Below are 17,149 nucleotides of genomic sequence, written 5' to 3' on the forward strand. Positions count from 1 at the left end.
CAAAAAATAACCAGGACCCTTTACAAGCAAGCACTCTGTCAACTGAACTACATTCTGAGCCCACAAGATTTGTTTTAACATATAAAGTATTACAATCAGCAAAATTAAAGGTCTGGATGTGAGGTTTTATGTGTCCATACATACAGTGACTTAATTATCATAGTTACATTATAAAGTAAAGGTGACTCTCTGAAAAATACAGGACACCATGGTGCTTGAAGAATGCAATGTGACTTGTGACGCAGCATAGCAGGTCCATTAGAAAAGTTTATACTTAACCTGTATGGGCACAGGGCGACTGTCACATGCACTGTAAGGGAGTAGAAATCTGCAGAGATAGCCGGAAGTCTGTTATTTTTATTTTTCAGTATAGTTAGAGATTGCTGTCATTTTCCCCCCTCAAAGACAGTGAAGCAGAATGAAGTTACATAAAGAAACACCCACTGAACACTCTTGTATAGGCCCTGAAACACACTGAAGCCAGGAATCAGATGTCCAGGAGCAAAGCGATGCAGTCCCGAGGGGAAGCACTGGGCAAGCACACCCAGTGCCCTGCAGAGACAGAAAGTTTTAAGCAAGAGAAAATAAAATAAAATAGAGTTTTGTAAGTAAACCCAGACAATTAATTGAGATGGAAATCATCCTTCCTTTGCAGACTTCCCTGTTATTCCAACCCCACCCAGACCCCTGTGGCTTTCTTCTCCTCTACCAGATTCACTGGAGCATAAAAATGCTAACCTTTAAGGGACTCCCTCCCCAAGTGAAACCGAGGAGCAAAGAGATCAACCATGTTTCTTGAGCTGCTACTTTGGCCCTGAAATGGAGCTGCACCCACCATGGCTTCCTGTTTCCTCACCCTTGCCTTCCCGGTCCCTGTTCCGCATCTCAGGATGAATCAGTGCAGCCATGGAGCTGTGCCTCAGTGGACAAAGATGCTTTTTCTAGCACGCTCCTAGTCTGGTGATCTCCTCCTGGCTCATTCCCTCACTCTGGACAAGTTGGACCCCTGTCCCCTCACAAGTTTCCCTCCAACAGAGGAGGAGACTCTCCCTCAGGTGCCGAGGGACCCTCAGTAGTGTTGTGGACATAAAACCCCGGGCAGGGATTTGCACACAGCCACCTGACACACACCCCCACACACACACATACTCACACCCCAGGCACTCCTGTGCTCACTGGGATCTGCTTTGGTGGAGAGGATGGAGAGGGAAAAGGGGGAGGGGGTTGATGAGTCCTGGAGCAGCTGCTTCTGCACACACACACACACACACACACACACACTCTCTCTCTCTCTCTCTCTCTCTCTCTCTCTCTCTCTCTCTCTCTCTCTCTCTCCATGGCCCTGCCCTTTGGCTTAATTAAGCAACGGCAGAATGGAAGCCTGAATACCTTTTGTGTCCTAGGCCTCTCTTCTCCCAGCCTCAAACCACTCCTGTGCTCTTCTGCTCTGAGCCTTTGTTCTGACCCCCGCCCTGGGGAGGCCCAGCTTCTCCTCAGTCATTCCCATCTGTCAGCCCTGCATGCTGAGACCCCATCCTGGCCCAGGGGACTAACCTCATCTGAACACCAGGCTGAGTCCTGTGGCTTTCACCCCCATTCATGCCCGCCCCATTTATAGCCCTGCTCATGTACATGTGCAGTTGCCACTCTTCCTGTCTAACCCGCCCTCCCTCCAGCACCAGGCTAAGACCCGCCTCGGTTTCCCCCCAAGGGCCGCATCTGCACAGTCTGCAGCACCTGGCAGGGGGTCTGTGGGTGATCAATGAAGAACGGTCAATACACTGAACTAAGATATTGATGTGTAAAGAGCTGCTGTTCAGGGAGGCCATTTCCAAAACCTTGAAACCCGCCGTGCGTGCCTGATTCCCGGAGTCTGGAAGAGTGTGTGAGAAGTATGCTACAGATGTCAGTGGTGATTGCCCATTGCCTTTTACTAAACAGAATTGCTAGGAAGGTCCCAGACTCTCCACAGCAGGCCCATGCTTCCCCCCAAAGACAAATGATTGATTTCCCACTGACTCGGCTATTTCAAACTGTCTGAATTTGAAACTGAGCCATGAATGTCCAAGGCTGGCTTCCTTGGCTGAGACTCTGGGGCCCTAGTGAGCTTGGAATTCACTATCCCCTCGCCCCCCCCAACCCCCGTGCCCCAGGAGCACTTGAAAGTTCCAGTGTGGGGAGTCAGACATTGTAGCTGGGGATTTTATTTTCCTGTCCTATAAGCTGCAGTTAAGAGTTGCTTCTGTGTCACCCACCCTCCTGGAGCACCCAGAAGAGTCTAGGTGTAACACATTCAGTCTTCCCTGCTCTGTTTCTGAAGTTCCCACTTTCAGGTGAAGCACTGCAACTTCATATGGACACCCATCTTAGCCCCGAATCACGTAAGAGCATGCTTACCCATTGAATTGTCGCCTCATGTTCTCGGTCTTACACGACGCTCCCCCTGATTTCAGTGGCCTGTCCCTCGGAAACCGCGGAGATGAAATCTTGGAAGAGAAGGACTGTTTGAGAACCCTGCTGTGACTCAGCTCTGGGGCGTGTCAGTTAGTAACTTTTGGCAGCTGCTGAGCTGAAGGAGTGGTTTAGTGTCAGGTCCTCACTTCCAGGTGTTGGGCTGCCTACAGGTCAGAAAAGATCCCTGCACCTTTGGTACGTTGAAGTGGAGCAGAAGATTGCACTCCCAGCCCTCTCCAAGGGCCACTGAGAATCAAATCAGCTTGGGCTGCTGCTGTCAGGATTTGACTTCTGTTCTGAACGGTGGCTCTTTCAAGGACTCACACTACTCTCTGGTGTGGTGTGTACAGAACTCTTCAAGTGTGCTGCCTACCTGGGTGCTACAAGCAAGTATTTTTTTTTTCTATTCTTTTTTTCGGAGCTGGGGACCGAACCCAGGGCCTTGCGCTTGCTAGGCAAGCGCTCTACCACTGAGCTAAATCCCCAACCCCAAGTATTTTCTTAAAACCCTGTTGTGGGTCCTCCACCCTGGGAACAGAAGACAGTGCTGCAGTAAATCTCCAACCCGCTTTGAGCCTGTGCAAAAAGCACACACTCAAGTTACAATATTTACAAGCTGCACGCCTAGATTGGGCAGATCTACCATTGCACTGCTCTATGAGTCCCCAGTTATGAGATCCCCTGCTACTTGTGGCTTCTCCAGGCCATGTGGTTCTGTTCCATCTCCCTTCCACCTCCTCTTCCCCTGTCCTCCTTGTACTCCCCCGTTCCCTAAAAACCCCCAACCCCACCTTTCCCTTTCACTGCCCAATTACAGGCTCCAGCCTTTATTTGACCAGTTAGAATAGAGAGAAGGTTCACAAGAAATCACCCAATCTACTCCTCCTTGGGACAGCCCCTCTTAAAGAAGAAGAATTAACATCAGAATTCAAACAGCACCAGGGCAACCCACAACAAAGCAGGAATGTCCCTGCCCTTGGTTTGGGGGGCAGAGTGGACTGAAGAAACAGCATAGACCTGGTTGTACTGTGAGTGGTTGAGATGTGCATCAGAGGAGCACGGTGTGCCTGCCCAAGCGGTGTTGTCTGTTACCAGTGTCAGATGTTGCTGAGACGGTTCTGGATTGGGAGGAGTGTTGAGAGCTCTCTTTCTGTTATGTCAGCTGAAATGTGTCTGCCTTTAAGTTTTATTTGTGAGAAACGATCCTGCGAAATGGGGCGTATTACTCAGTACCGCTCCACAAACACTGATGTCCCGGCGCAACTGTTTTGTTTGGTCACAGTGCCGAGAAGCACCCCAGCTCACCCAGCCATGCACACACTACCATAGAGCTCAGGTCTTAAAGCACAGGGAATCCCAGGGGGTGGCGGGTGGCAGACAGAGGTCCAGAGCCTGGCGGCAAGACTGGCTTCCTGATGTGTGGATAGCCAGCATGTGCCCATGTGGAAGTATAAGAGCGCATGTGTATATTGGGCACCTTGAAGCTAAGAACCAGAAAAGAGCTCATTGGAGGCGCTTGGAACCACATCACTGGGAGGTGACAGCCACATGGCTGAGTAGCTCTGTTTAGAGTGAGCCCTCTGCCAAGTCAAGGACAGCTGTGTAAAAGACCAGCTGTTACTTTGACCTTGAGTGAGGAAGGTAGTGGAGGCTCACTCCACCCACCGTTCTCATCGTTGAGAGCCTTGGGAATGAATGTTCGTGAAGGGGACTGAAAGTTCTCCTCCATAGTTAGTCCAGGATGACATAAAAGCCACTGAAATAAAGCTAAACTATGAGTGAGGAGACATAGTTACATAAGGAACACTCTCTGGGTGTTCTTTCTCATCCCTAAAGACACCTCCCAGACCTGTCCATGACTGCTTCGTAAATGTCACATTGAACGTAGAACATTATGAATTTTAAACATGGCTTCTTATTATGGTCTTCTAATGTATGTTCAAATTGGTAAGCACCAATGAAACAAATAAAGAATAAAGTAAAAGCCACTTACAAGTCATCAACGGCCAGTGCCTCCCTGCCTGGTCCCAGCCTGTTTTCTCCTTCCTTAGGTTGGACACCCTGCAGTCAGTCACATGCCCTCATCCTATGAGACTGGGGGAACACAGGGCTCTTCTCCACCATTGGGTCTGGCAGGTGCCTAAAGACACTTTGTGCCCACTGCCCTTGTCCTTGCCGAGGAGACCAGCAGCTCCCCAGGGGTACTGGGTTCGGGGCAGACTCCTGGGGTTGTGTCCAACCTGCAGAGTAATTGGCCTTTCTCCCGCCCAGCACATCATAATGAACCATTTTTCCTCTGTGCCTTTGTGTGTTTCTTCCTTACTTTTGTCCTGTTACTACTAATTATGCTCTACCAATAACCCTAAAAGTCCCAGGCGGCCTTTGTGTGCACACTCCGTCAGGCACAGCTTTGTGCTGATTGTTCCTCGAAAGGTGCGGGAGCGTCCCCCAGCCTTTGTAGTCCTGGTCTTTTGCTGGAATTTGAGAGTGACAGGTCTTTTCTCTGGGAGTGATTCCCGCTCTGTAATTTTCCCCGTCAGACGAGAGGCTGAGAAATGAGGCATTTGCTTATTGTGTGTATGGATGAATTTCTGCCCCCAGAATCCTATTCAACTTATTTTGCAAATTGTGCTATAAAGAAGTATAAAATACTTGGAGAACCCTGCAGAAGCCTCCCAGGGCCTGAGCTCAGCACAGAGCACAAGCAAAAGGCTGTACAGCTAAAGACAATGCTGGCTTCACAAGGCAGGTATGCATCTCTGTAAGCTGACTCTGGGTCCTCGTGTCCCGATGACCTGTTCTGGGTGGCATCAGCTTTCCAGTCAGAGCCTGTGCATAGGCCATACAGGACACTGGTGACAGTGCTTGGGGCCCAGTGCCCTGGGTTTGCACACTGTCCTCTCCGGTGGGCTCTGGATATGACGGGAACAGCACTACACCCCAAAGATCAGTGCTTCACATTTGCTTCAGGGAAGAGATTGCTGCAGGCTGCAGGCCCTGTGTCTTACTCTTCTTGGCGAGTCATATGCCATGGGGGTGTATTAAAATACTGTGGCTCACACACTGCTATGCAGTTAGGTCAAACAGCACTAAAAGCTAGGAGGTGCGCCAGCAGTGTCAGGGACGGAACCACAGCTCCACACTGCCACCGGCAGAAGCCAGAGGAGTCTCCCTTAATCTTTAAGGGACCGTGACTCATGCAAAACCAGGTACTTGCCCTCACTGCAGAAAGTAATTTCAGGGCAAGCTGTACGAAGCAGAAATAAAGCTTATTAAATTATTTTTTATTAAAAATTTCCAGGATTTTTTTTAATGTGTATGAGCCTTTGCTTGCAATTCTGTGTTGACCACATGCAAGACTTGGTGCCCTCAGAGGCCAGAAGAGGGTGTTAGGTCCATTAGAATAGGAGTTACAGATGGTGATGACGCTCTACAGGGATGCTGGGAACCAAGTCTAGGTCTTCTGTAAGAGTATCAGGACCTTTTAACCACCGAGTCATCTCTCCATCCCCTCACGTTTAAAGACATTTTTTAAACACAAAATTCAGCATGAGGATTAGTGGAAGGCATTTAGGAAAACAGCAGGATCGTCTGAGGGCACAGGCATGGGCTTCCCAAAGGCGGCAGCTAAGAGCCTACAGCAGCCAGGTGCATCTCTCTGGCTTCCGGAGTTCCACCTCAGAGGGTTGGTAAGAAACCTAAGCGAGATCACAGGTGGTTCTTGTGCTTCCGGTGGGAAGCTCTGAAATGGTAAAATGCTAGGTCACAGGTTACAGAGAAGTTAAGTGGTTTTTTTTTGTTTTTTGTTTTTTGTTTTTTTGGGGTTTTTTTTGTTTGTTTGTTTTTTGTTTTTTGTTTTTTTTTAGAATCCTAGAAAATTATCTGGGGGGAAAAAAGAGTAAAGCCACACTTGAAAGTCATACAGACTTCAGCCTTAAGCATACTTGGTTACTATTTTAGCATAAGCTGGCTCTGAGGAAAGGGAAGTATTATCTCTCTCAGCAACCTTTTTGTTGGAACCCTTGACTTACCCACTGGGGAGAGGCTTCAACCAGACTCCATGGTTAGGACCTCCTCTTCCTCCCTGTAGACCTGAAACCTTCTCTGTCTTCCTATGCTGACTGGAGGATTGGGGTAGAAATGGGAGTGGATAGTGTCCTTGTTAAATGAAGAGATTGGATGTCAGAATGGCTGTGATATGGGGCTGCTGCCTTGTTCTAGTGGGGACAGCCCTGTGGGTCTTTGGTCTCATGACAGTGCAGTGTCCTGGAATAAGGGCCTCCAGACAATGGATTCCCTCAGTTGGTGGTGCTGCCTTCCCTGTGCACATGGGGCTCTGACATTTCTCTATCTGACAAGGCACGGGTGCCCTGGCTGAATGTTTAGCAGGCACCAAGCCGTGTGCTGTACCTCACAAGCTTTAACTTAGATTCTTCCCAGCAACCCACCAGAGGAGTCCTGTTACCATCCCACTTCACAGATCATGAAACCAAGCCACAGAGACTTAGAGAACTTGTCCATGGTCATCCAGATGTAGACCGCAGAGCTGGGACTCACAGTTGGGCAGGGGCCTCCAGAGTCTCATCCTAAAACACCATGCCACACTGTGTATACAGATCTTGATTCTACCCTGCCCTTGTCTCTCCCCAGTAAGAGGTTCCACATCCTCTGTGGACTTTTCTTTTCTCATCTCACTGATGTCTCTGAGATGCTTGCTTCCCAAGAGCAGAGTCAAGTCACCTCACTGACAGTTGTCACCTCAGGGACCATCCACAAAGTCACCTCCTTCATCTATGGCTGTCAATGTACCCACCCTTCTCATTAGGACACATCTTACACCTAACTCCCTTGACAAGCTTCTCAACACAGGAGAGACCACACAGCCAAAAATCTGGAACCAAACTAACAGAACTCTCCAGAAAGACACGGAGAAAACAGCCTGCTCCATTTATGGGTCCCATTGCAGAGACACAGGGTCTGTTCCAGACAGACCCGGACATCACTTTAGAAAAACACAGAGCCCTTTCCAGAGGTATGCATCCTGAAAACACTGTTTTCGTGACACAGCGGTCCCCTTTGCCATGTGGGAATATATTTTAGTTTACATACTTGGGCTTTTCCTTGTTGTTGAAGACTAAGGATTTGGATGAAAGAACAGAAGATGACAGACAAACACAGGTGTGCTCCTCTTGGAGAGCTCTAGCCTTCTGGGTAGGTACAGCACAAGCTGTCTGTTCCTGGTCTCAGTTTGGGTGGGACATCTGAAGGAATTCTGGGAGCTGTCCCTGGTCCTACAGTAACATCTGAGACTGACAGTGTCCTGGTTAAATGGGCTTTCCTCACTCCTGAGCAATCAGCCACCAGTTGGCTGCTGAGTCATGAGCAGCTAGGAAGATGGCTGTCTTCTTGGTAAACTCTAGGTTGCGCTGATAGCCCTGGGCTTGTCTCACTGAAGTGATGTCCCTGTTCACAGACGGAATCTTTGCTAATGACTAGACTTCACCCAAAATTTGCATCTATTAGAAGTTTTTTTCCTGTTAAATTAAGGGGGCAAACATCAGCCCACGGTCCATCCAAGGGAAGACCTATTTGCCTATTTCTATATGCACAGCGGGTATAGTGACGTCCGGTGAAGTGCTGGGGTTGTCGAAGAGTTGGACACAATGGTTTGGAGAAGACTGTGTAGCTGAATTCTTCTTTGAAACATTTAGAGAATAACTTGGGAATCTCTATTCAGAGAACTATTTGCTGCCAAGGTTATTGATGAGGAGGGTTCTCAGACATTCTCCAGGCTTTCTCCAAGTATGTTCCTGCAGCGTAGTTAGCGACACCAATCATCTTCTGCTCGGAAGACTGTCTTCTCTTTCACGGTTCTGTCTGGACCCGCTTCTCAGAGCATCACCTGTAGGACATGCATGCAACCAACCCATGCCACGTTTATCACTTGCCCACAGACACCTCCAGTGTGCACAACACAGCCCCTACCACTGCCACCACCACTGTGTGATGAGTGCAGGTGATACAAACCGAGGGGGCACACTAGTCGCCTGCGGCGCCCTCGGGATGGCTGCGAAGGCCATAACTTCAAATCCCTACAACGGAAATGTTTGTGCTCACTCAGACTTTCATCCTTACCTGCAGGCACTCGTCACTCCGTGTGGGTGCTCGCCCTCCCGGGTGTGGACAGCGCTCTTCAAATGAAGCACACAGCAGCACGGCACGCAGAGGCTGCATGTGTTATGGCTTCCCAGTTCTGGACGGGAACACGGGAGTATTCACACCTAAACTAGACCAGATGCTTAGATCTGTGCGGAGCAAGCTTGGGCCATTTTTTTTTTTTTTTTTTACGGATCAATAGACTCGGCAAAGTTGGTGCCAAATAAGCTTGAGAACCTGAGTTTGGATTCCCGGCGATTGTAAAAAGCCAGGTGTGGTGATGCGTGGATGGGTTGCCAGCCCGAAAGATGCAGGGACAAGAGGATCCCTGGGGCTCCATAATTAACTAGCTAGCTTTGCCAAATCAGACAGCTCCGATTTTGGTGAGCAATCCTATTTCAAAAAAATAAGGCGGAATTGGTCCTGATGATTTTTAACTCTAGCAGCAGTTGGGAGACAGAGGCAGGTGAAGGTCTGTGTGTTCCATACCAACCAAGGCTACCAAAGTAAGACCCTATCTTTAAAAGGGGAGAGGTAGAAGAAGACCCTGCCTGACATTGACCTCTGGCATATGTGCATGCAGACACACACACACACACACACACACACACACACACACACACACACACACCACTAGCCCAGGCTTCATCCTGGATGTGTTTGTTACATCACTGATATGGTTTTTATCTACGTGTGCCCAATCCTCATAGCACTGCAGTCTCATAGACTGGCTGGTGCAGCTTCGGGAAGACCACTGTGGCCCAGGTACAACTGATGCAGGTAACTTGTCCTGGGCCAGGCGTGGGCAGTGTGTAACCAAGAGAATAATCCTGGTGTGGCACGTGCTGCAGAGATGTCTAGGGTACATTGAGGACTATGAAGTCACTGTTTGAACCAGGGCAAGCCTTATGCACAGTGATCTTCCCTAGCTGGGGAGAAGCATTTTTCCAAGGTCAGTCAAGCCTCTGGGGGCAATTCTCAGATTCTGCTAAGCAAGAGAGGCCGTATGGTAAACACAGGGTATTCCGTAGACAAAGGGGAGCTGGAAGGCTTATTCCTAAAAGTGTGTGTGCCATGAAGAGGCAGGTAGATCAGAGCTGCTTAAATGAAGATTCAAAACCCTGTCTTTGAGCAGTGCCACCATCAGAGAGAGACAGAGAACCCAGCTCCTTCCCCTCAGATGCTGTCATTCTGTGCCAGCTCAGCACGGAGACCCTCCTTCAGAAGGTAGTGCAAGTGTCTCCTCCTCAGGAGCTGTTCAGTAGTGGGCCTCTCCTGGTGGCTTAAGACCATGCTGCTTGTGAGGGCCCAGTGTGTGCTCTTAGCAGTATTCCTTTACATCTGTGCCCAACTCTGTATGTTCTGTGAGCTCAGGGAGATCAGACCTGAGATTCCCTTCCAAGGGATGAGCAAAACAATGGTGTGAGTACCTCCCTGTGCCAGATGAGTCCTCAGTGATCTTACCACAGCTGGCTGTGTAAGGAAGGCCTGAATGCAGAAGACTCAGCCTCCCCAGTGATGGGATCACAAGTGTGCTACCACACCTGGGCTATTTAACCCTCTACAACTGTGAAGTTGATTCTGCTGTCACATTTTACAAAAGGGGAAACCAAGGCACAGAGTGGTTAGGCAACATGTTAATGTTCATACAGGCAATGTTGAAGCCAGGCATCCAAAGTGAAGGAATTTTGGCCCCACGCATTATGATATAGTGGGTGATTACGGATGTGTATCCTACAAGTCAATAGGGTGAGGGGGAGACAAACAGATCCTACAGCCCTCCGCTCCATTCCAGACCTTTCTCTATCCATTATGCTGTATCTCAGGCATCCTCGGGGCAGCTCTGTGGAAATGCTGACCCTTGTGGGCTCACCCACAGGCTCATGAAAACCACATGAACTTAGAAAAGCCCTACCCGATGCCTCCACAGCTGCCTTCCTGCACACCAGTGGAGGTCAGTGTGGGCTGGGAGCTCTGGACATGGCTCCTATGTTTCCCCTGATTTAACTCCCAGGCTTCATACAGCATCGTCCCCAGGCAACCACCTACTCACCAGCTACTACACCCCCTCATCCAGACAGGCAGACTCCGTCCCTTCCTGCCTCCACCTCCCCAGGGCTGAGATTCCAGGTGTCCACTGTCATGGCAGGCTTATGTGGTACAAAAGACAGAATACAAGGGCTTCACACATGCCAGGCAAGCACCCTACCCACTGGGCTACATGCCCAGCCCTAGAAGACTATTTTGACATTCATTTCAGCCATGTGTGGTCAGCTCCTCTGGTTAACGTCAGGCAGTTCTCTCTGTGGAGCACACCAAACTAAGCATCTCATACCCATGAGCTTTTGATCTTTCACGACAACTAGCATTTCCCATTATGAAGAGAAGAAGCCAGGGTTGGAGGTTTCAAATGGCTTGCCCAACTTCACATAGAGCTTATGCGTCCCAGCCAAGATTCTGTGCAGGACTAGGCTCCCTTGGGGGGACACTTACTCTTCAGGCCACCCTCTTTAATTCATGGTGCAGACAGGTACCAGCATGACTTCCTGTGTCCCTCCCCTAGGTTTATCCTGGGGACACACTGAAGCTCATCCTGAGCTAAACTTTGTAAGCCACAGGAGGTACCACATAGCCTCTCTTCCCGGTCACCTATGCCAGAATCCATGGCAGCCCTTCTGTGAGTAGAAAGAGAGCAAGGTGTGCATGTGCTTAGGTTAGTAACCTGTACCATCAGCCTGAGAAGAACCCCTTCTGGGCTTTGTTGTTTGTTTGCTCTGCCTTGTTTTTGAGATAGTCAGAAAGTGAGCTGATAAATAAATAAATAAATAAATAAATAAATAAATAAATAAATAAATAAATAGGAAGCCAGGTAAATGGAGAAAAAGGGATGGCCGGGCCAAACTGGTCCTGTGGCCCCTTGTGTCAGAGGCCTCACCACTCACGCAGGTCTTGTTTTCTGGGGTTTGCCCAGTCTCTTGTCATATCTAGGGTACCCATAATAACCTTCACCATCTCGGTTGCCTTCAAGTCTCAAGGCTTATGTGGGCCACCAGCCCCAGGTGAGGGCCCCTGCTGTAGCTCAGGGGCTGAACTGTGTTGTAGACCTGTTGGGGAGAGAAGCCAGGACATGGGTGTCTACTGTAGAGAGGTGGTGAGGTGGGAGTGGGGCAGTCTCTGCATTGATGGCGACGTCTGTGGGGATGTCTGAAGCCAGGGATAAGACAAAGACATTCTTGTGTTCTCTGACCTTCTGCCACTGCCTCTGCCTTCGGTTCACACTGGCAGCGAGGGCACAAGTCTTTTTTCTGCTCTTCTGTCGGGCTCAGATGCACTTTCCAATTCCCTCCTGCACCATTTCATTTTCGTTGTGTCTTAACTCTCAGAAGCTTCTAGAATGAGTTCTTTTCCATCAGAAGTGGGAGCTAGAGGCCAAAGGTCAAGGTCAGCACCAAAGTGTTGTGCTGCCAAGATCTTGGGATCCTCACATTGTACAGAGTAGGATTGTTTGGGGGCAGAAGACAATACCAGACTGAGGATGTTTCCACTCTGCAGTAGACTCCTGGTCTCCCACATAGCCTGCACTCTAATGAGAAAGGAGAGGTTCTAACTTGATCTAACTGCTGCATTGTCCTTGACCAGAATAAGACAAAAAGACTGCTTTAGAAACCTATGTGGTGATGGAGTTTTGTCTGCTCATGGGTACATATGTGTATGTGTGTACATAGGTGTGAACGGTCACATTTGTTCTTAGAGCTGAGTCCTTCAGTGGCTCGTAGATCTCACAGGGGCATAAGGACGGTGCCCCAAACACACTGATGGGCATGCTGAATCTTATAGTCCATCCAGTGGCCAAGAGCATGAATTCTTCCTAGCGTAGACTGAGACCAAGTGGGTAGGTAGAGAGGGTGGGCTTGCGGTTCTGTAGGACCACTGAGTAGGCTTTCTTGAAGGCTCAGTCCCTTGACTGTGCCTCTGGTTGTCTCGCAGGAGCTATGCCGCCAACGTATGGCTGTTCGGCCGCAGGATCACTCTGAGGGACCACATACATCCCGCATCAACAGTGTCTCATCCCAGCTCAGCGATGGGCCCATGCCTAGTCCTTCAGCCCGGAGCAGCACTTCATCCTGGTCTGAGGAGCCTGCCCAGTCTAACATGGACATCTCTACTGGCCACATGATCCTGGTAAGGCTTGCATCCTCTAAAGTTCTGCTGTGAAGGCATGACAGGCAGAGGCAGGGCGTGCTTTCCCTGTAATGGTTGTGTTCTACCTACCGGTGTCCCTCTGTCAGCTGCTCCCTAACCTTGGAAGTTGCTAGTGTTCCTCTGTGAGTCCTAGATATTCATAAAAGGTGTGTCCACCACTGAACTCTTTCTGTCCTACTTGGAGCGCACACGTGTGCGTGTACGCATGCTCCCTTGGACTTGGGATGGGAATGTGTGACTTTTAGTGATGGCTAAAAGCCAGTGTGTGGCAGTCTGTTGCCTTTTGATGAATAAAATGCGGCTGTTGCCTCCTTCACCCTGTTCCCAGCCCGACAAATGCCGTCTGAGTTTTTTTTTTTAAATCAACAAATGTCATTCGTGGGTATTGTGAAGCTGAAGATGAGGGGGCAGAAAGAGGTATGAGCTGTCTTCAGTCAGTTACCAGAGCTATTCAAGGCCCGTTTGCTGACATACATAGCTTCGTGGCAGGGCCATGACTTTCCCTGGTACATTTTCTCTGCAGTGATCAAGGATGGGCAGTCTGCACTGCCTTGTGGTATAATATTATTTTCCAGTTTCATTAACAGAGATATCTACATCTCAGAGCTTCTTCAGGCTGTCCGTTGGCCATCCTAGCCTGTCAAGCATCCTTCCTGTTGAGGGAACGTGAGACAAAAACAAACAACACATGCCTGTGTTAATTTTTCAAGTGGGATCAGGGTCTCTTCTAGCCTGAGGCAGAGTCCAGTTCCCTGCTTTAGAAACACCTGTGTGATCATGGCTCAGGGGAGCACAGGTAGCCTTCCTCCCTCAGAACAGCCCTGTAAGTTGTCTTTATACTCTTACCTAGAACTAGGGTTAGGGATAGGGTTAGGGTTAGTGCCTTCCTTAGCTGATTTATCTGGTCCCAGTATGCTCTGGTGGCCACAGGAAGCTAACAAGTCTCCTGGTGGATCCAACAGGCCAGGCAGAAGCCACGTTGACCAAGAAGATTCTGTAAGTTTCCAAGTCAGCACTTCAGGGATCTTGCTAACCGAGGTCCAGTTGGACATACAGAGGCAGAGGTAGGCAGCAGTCCATGCCCCAGATGACACATGGCCTCTCATATGCTGTCCGTGACTTGTCCCTGTTCTGTTTGGTTCTATTTCTTCTGAAAATAGGAGAACCGCACAATGTTGTTCTGGGATACAGGCAGCAGGAGAGGACTTCCCACACCCGGGGAAGACAGCTTATCATTTACTCTGCAGACATTCCATGCTCCTAGTTTCTTCCTGACTCGTGTTCATTGTGCACATCCGTGGAGTTCGGTGTCCTCAGCCTCTTACTGTGGCAGATGTCCTCCTTACAGACAGCGATCACTGAACTTAGATCTGACTTCCCAAGGGCTCAGACAGTCATCCCTTCTAGAACCACAGCAGAGCAGATCCACAGCAAACGTACTGGGGTGAAGGAGTCAGTACGTGCGCTCGTCAGTAGTGGTTCACTTCAGTGCTTGTGATCTGGCATTCATTTCTCGACTTCAGTTACAACTTAGTTATGCCGTGTGCCTATGTGATGCATGAAATCCATTTTTTTAAAAAGAGAAATCGTGTTTGGACACGAGTGACAATTCTGATTGCAGTGGAGGGAGTTGGGGTGGAGTGGGGGAGCCCAACCTACAATTAGCCAAGACCTCTCTGACCTAAAGCATGGCAGCCTAGGTAGAGACCAATGGTACCACTAGAGCTCATCACAGGCATCTTCCTGAACCTATTCATGGCTTCATCCACCTTCCACACTGGAATCTAGGAATTCATTCAGACCTGTGAAGGTCCCTTGCACCCATTCTAATTCCCTTTGCCCAGACTGTAAGCTCCAGGGAGTGAGGTATTTCAAGGAATTACAGCTTCCACAGCAGGAGTTGTGACCGAATACCTTCTCCCAGGATGCTTACCAGGAGGCAGGACTGCCCAGTCACTGAAGCCATGAAGGCCTGGGTTATGCCTTAGATCTCTGTTTTCTCCACACCCAGTAGTCCTATCTCCCTTTTCAGGTGGCATCATGGTTTCAGAGGGTCTTGCCTCAGAATTTCTCTGGTACAGGACCCAAGAAGCCCAAAATGTTCAGCACTTTTCCCAGATCCCAGCCGCTTAGAACACAAGCTGTGAGCCTCCTCTCAGGCTTCAGAAGAATGGGTCTGGGCCAGGATTGAGGCCAAGGAAGCATGTGTCCAGCAGCCCAGGGTCAAGTCCTATGCTGGTCCTCTCTGCACAGGCTATGGGAGCCATGCGCTTCAGCCCTTTGCAATTGACCTTGGCTCATTAGAGCTACAGGGAAGGTAATTGCAGTGATCAGTCACCCTGACCCTCAGTGGGGAAGTGCTTGCTAATTGGCCAGCTGGCAAGACAAATGAGCTGAAACGCATGGTAGGGATGAGTGAGGGGGCCACTGGGTATTCAGTCACAACGCTGGTCTAATGGAGCATGGGGGCAAAGTGTGTCGTTTGAGCTTAAAGACTAAAGAAAGGGATTGAGAGACACTGCTTCCAGAGGAACAGAGTTCAATCCTCAGCACCCTCAGGCAGCTTGCAACCACCCATAAACTCCAGTTCTGGGAACCTGACACCCTCTTCTGGCCTCCCCCGGCACTGCACACAGGTGGCACATAAACACCTATACACATAAATAAATATTATTTTTAAAGACCGAAAGAAAACAAAGAACAGAAATGGTTTCAACTCCATGTTGGCAATAAGTGCACCCCATAAAGCCATGCTGACTCAAAATTGAACACTGGGATACATCAGTTACTGAATATTTCCCCTGTAATGGAGTACTCAAGTGGTCCAGCAGGCAAGCCCACTGTGGGAAGCCATGTGGCTCTTCCCACCAGGATTGGCCTCAGACATTCCTTTATGTTCTATACCTTCATGCTAGATTATAAGAACAAGACCCCTTGGAATTGCTGTCCCTCCACAGGTCAAGGACTCAAGTGTCAGGGAGACTCATGTGGGAGGAAAAAGCTTCCACCAGACTGAGACCTTACTAGGCTGTGTCACCCCCAGTGCATCACCCACACTGGCAGGCAGTCACCGGCAGAAGAACCAAGCCCCTACAGCCACAGGGGAGCCACAAAGTACAGGAGGCAGGTTGCCACCCAAGGCCATGCTCCAAAAGCCCAGCCCCTTCTACGGCTAGACTTTGATGTTCTTGTTATTATCATTCTTCTGTCTTTATTTTCTTCAAGAGTACCCTCTAAAATATTTTATTTTTGATCAACACGTTAATTGTGCATATGCACGGGGCCCAGCATGATATGTCAGCACGTGATGATCATCAGATCCATTCTCCCTCGTCCATCCTCCTCCAACCTCTCGTCACTACTGCTCTGCACTCAGAGCGAGAGGGCAGAAGCCTCTGTTCGTGGATAGAGAAATCATGACAGTGGTCCACAGTGGATCACTGGCTGTGTGAATGGGTGGGGCAAGAAAGCACCACCCGAAAGGAAATAAGCCAGACACAAAAACACAAGCACCTGTGCACGTTCTTCCTCATGTAGAAGAAAGCAACTTTTAAACATTCAAAATCTCTTGGGACTGGAGAGCTGGCTCAGTGCGTAAAGACTGACCCAGTACCAAGACTGACAACCGGAGTTCAATCCTAGGACCCACACAGAAGGTGAGACCACCGTCGGCAGTCAGTCACCCTCTGGACTCTAAGGGGCACCGTAGCATGTATGCACCCACGCAGCCAAGCACACTAAGTAAGTAAATAAAATGTAATAAGATTTACAAATCTCTGCTGGACCTGGTTATGCAGATCTTTAATCCTAGCACTCAAAAGGCAGAGGCAGGAGGATCTCTGAGATGCAGGCATCCTGATTATGTAGGGAGTTCCAGGGCTACATAGCAATACCCTGCCTTTAACTAACTAACTAACTAATAAATTTTCAGGACTTTTTACAAGTGTTTTAAAAGTAGAACCACCATAGAGGAGAGTTATGGCGGCCCTGGGAGTATACCCAGAGGAACCTTACAGCAGCATGCAGAGAAATCTACACATTTATGCTTATTCTTGCACTGTTCAGAACAGCCGAGCTACAGAACCAGTCTATGCGTACATCAGCTGGTGATTGGTAAAGAAGTGTGATTCAGATCTCGGGTGGAGTATTAGTCAGCTGTAAAGAAGGATGGAATCATGCTATCTGTAGGAGGCAGAAAGCATCATGAAAAACAGGCCACGCTCGGAAGGACAAAGACTGGGTGCTTCTCGTACGCAGAACCTAAATTTTGAAAAGATAACGTGTGCACGTAGTAGGGGGGAGGCAGTTGGGAAGAATAGAGGTCTAGTGGGACGGG

At 49.2% G+C, this 17,149-nt stretch overlaps 1 protein-coding gene across 3 annotated transcripts in view; it reads left to right on the plus strand.

The window, feature by feature from the left end:
* The window catches only part of Ptprn2 (protein tyrosine phosphatase, receptor type N2), a 744,317-nt gene that overhangs the window by 633,346 nt on the left and 93,822 nt on the right, over nt 1–17,149 (plus strand). For all 3 annotated transcript variants that reach the window (XM_087552435.1, XM_087552436.1, NM_031600.2), the window contains 1 exon segment: nt 12,598–12,792. In XM_087552435.1, the coding sequence (XP_087408561.1) occupies nt 12,598–12,792 (195 nt within the window).

Source organism: Rattus norvegicus, chromosome 6 (assembly GCF_021556685.1).
Source record: "Rattus norvegicus strain SHRSP/BbbUtx chromosome 6, alternate assembly SHRSP_T2T, whole genome shotgun sequence".
Taxonomy (NCBI): domain Eukaryota; kingdom Metazoa; phylum Chordata; class Mammalia; order Rodentia; family Muridae; genus Rattus; species Rattus norvegicus.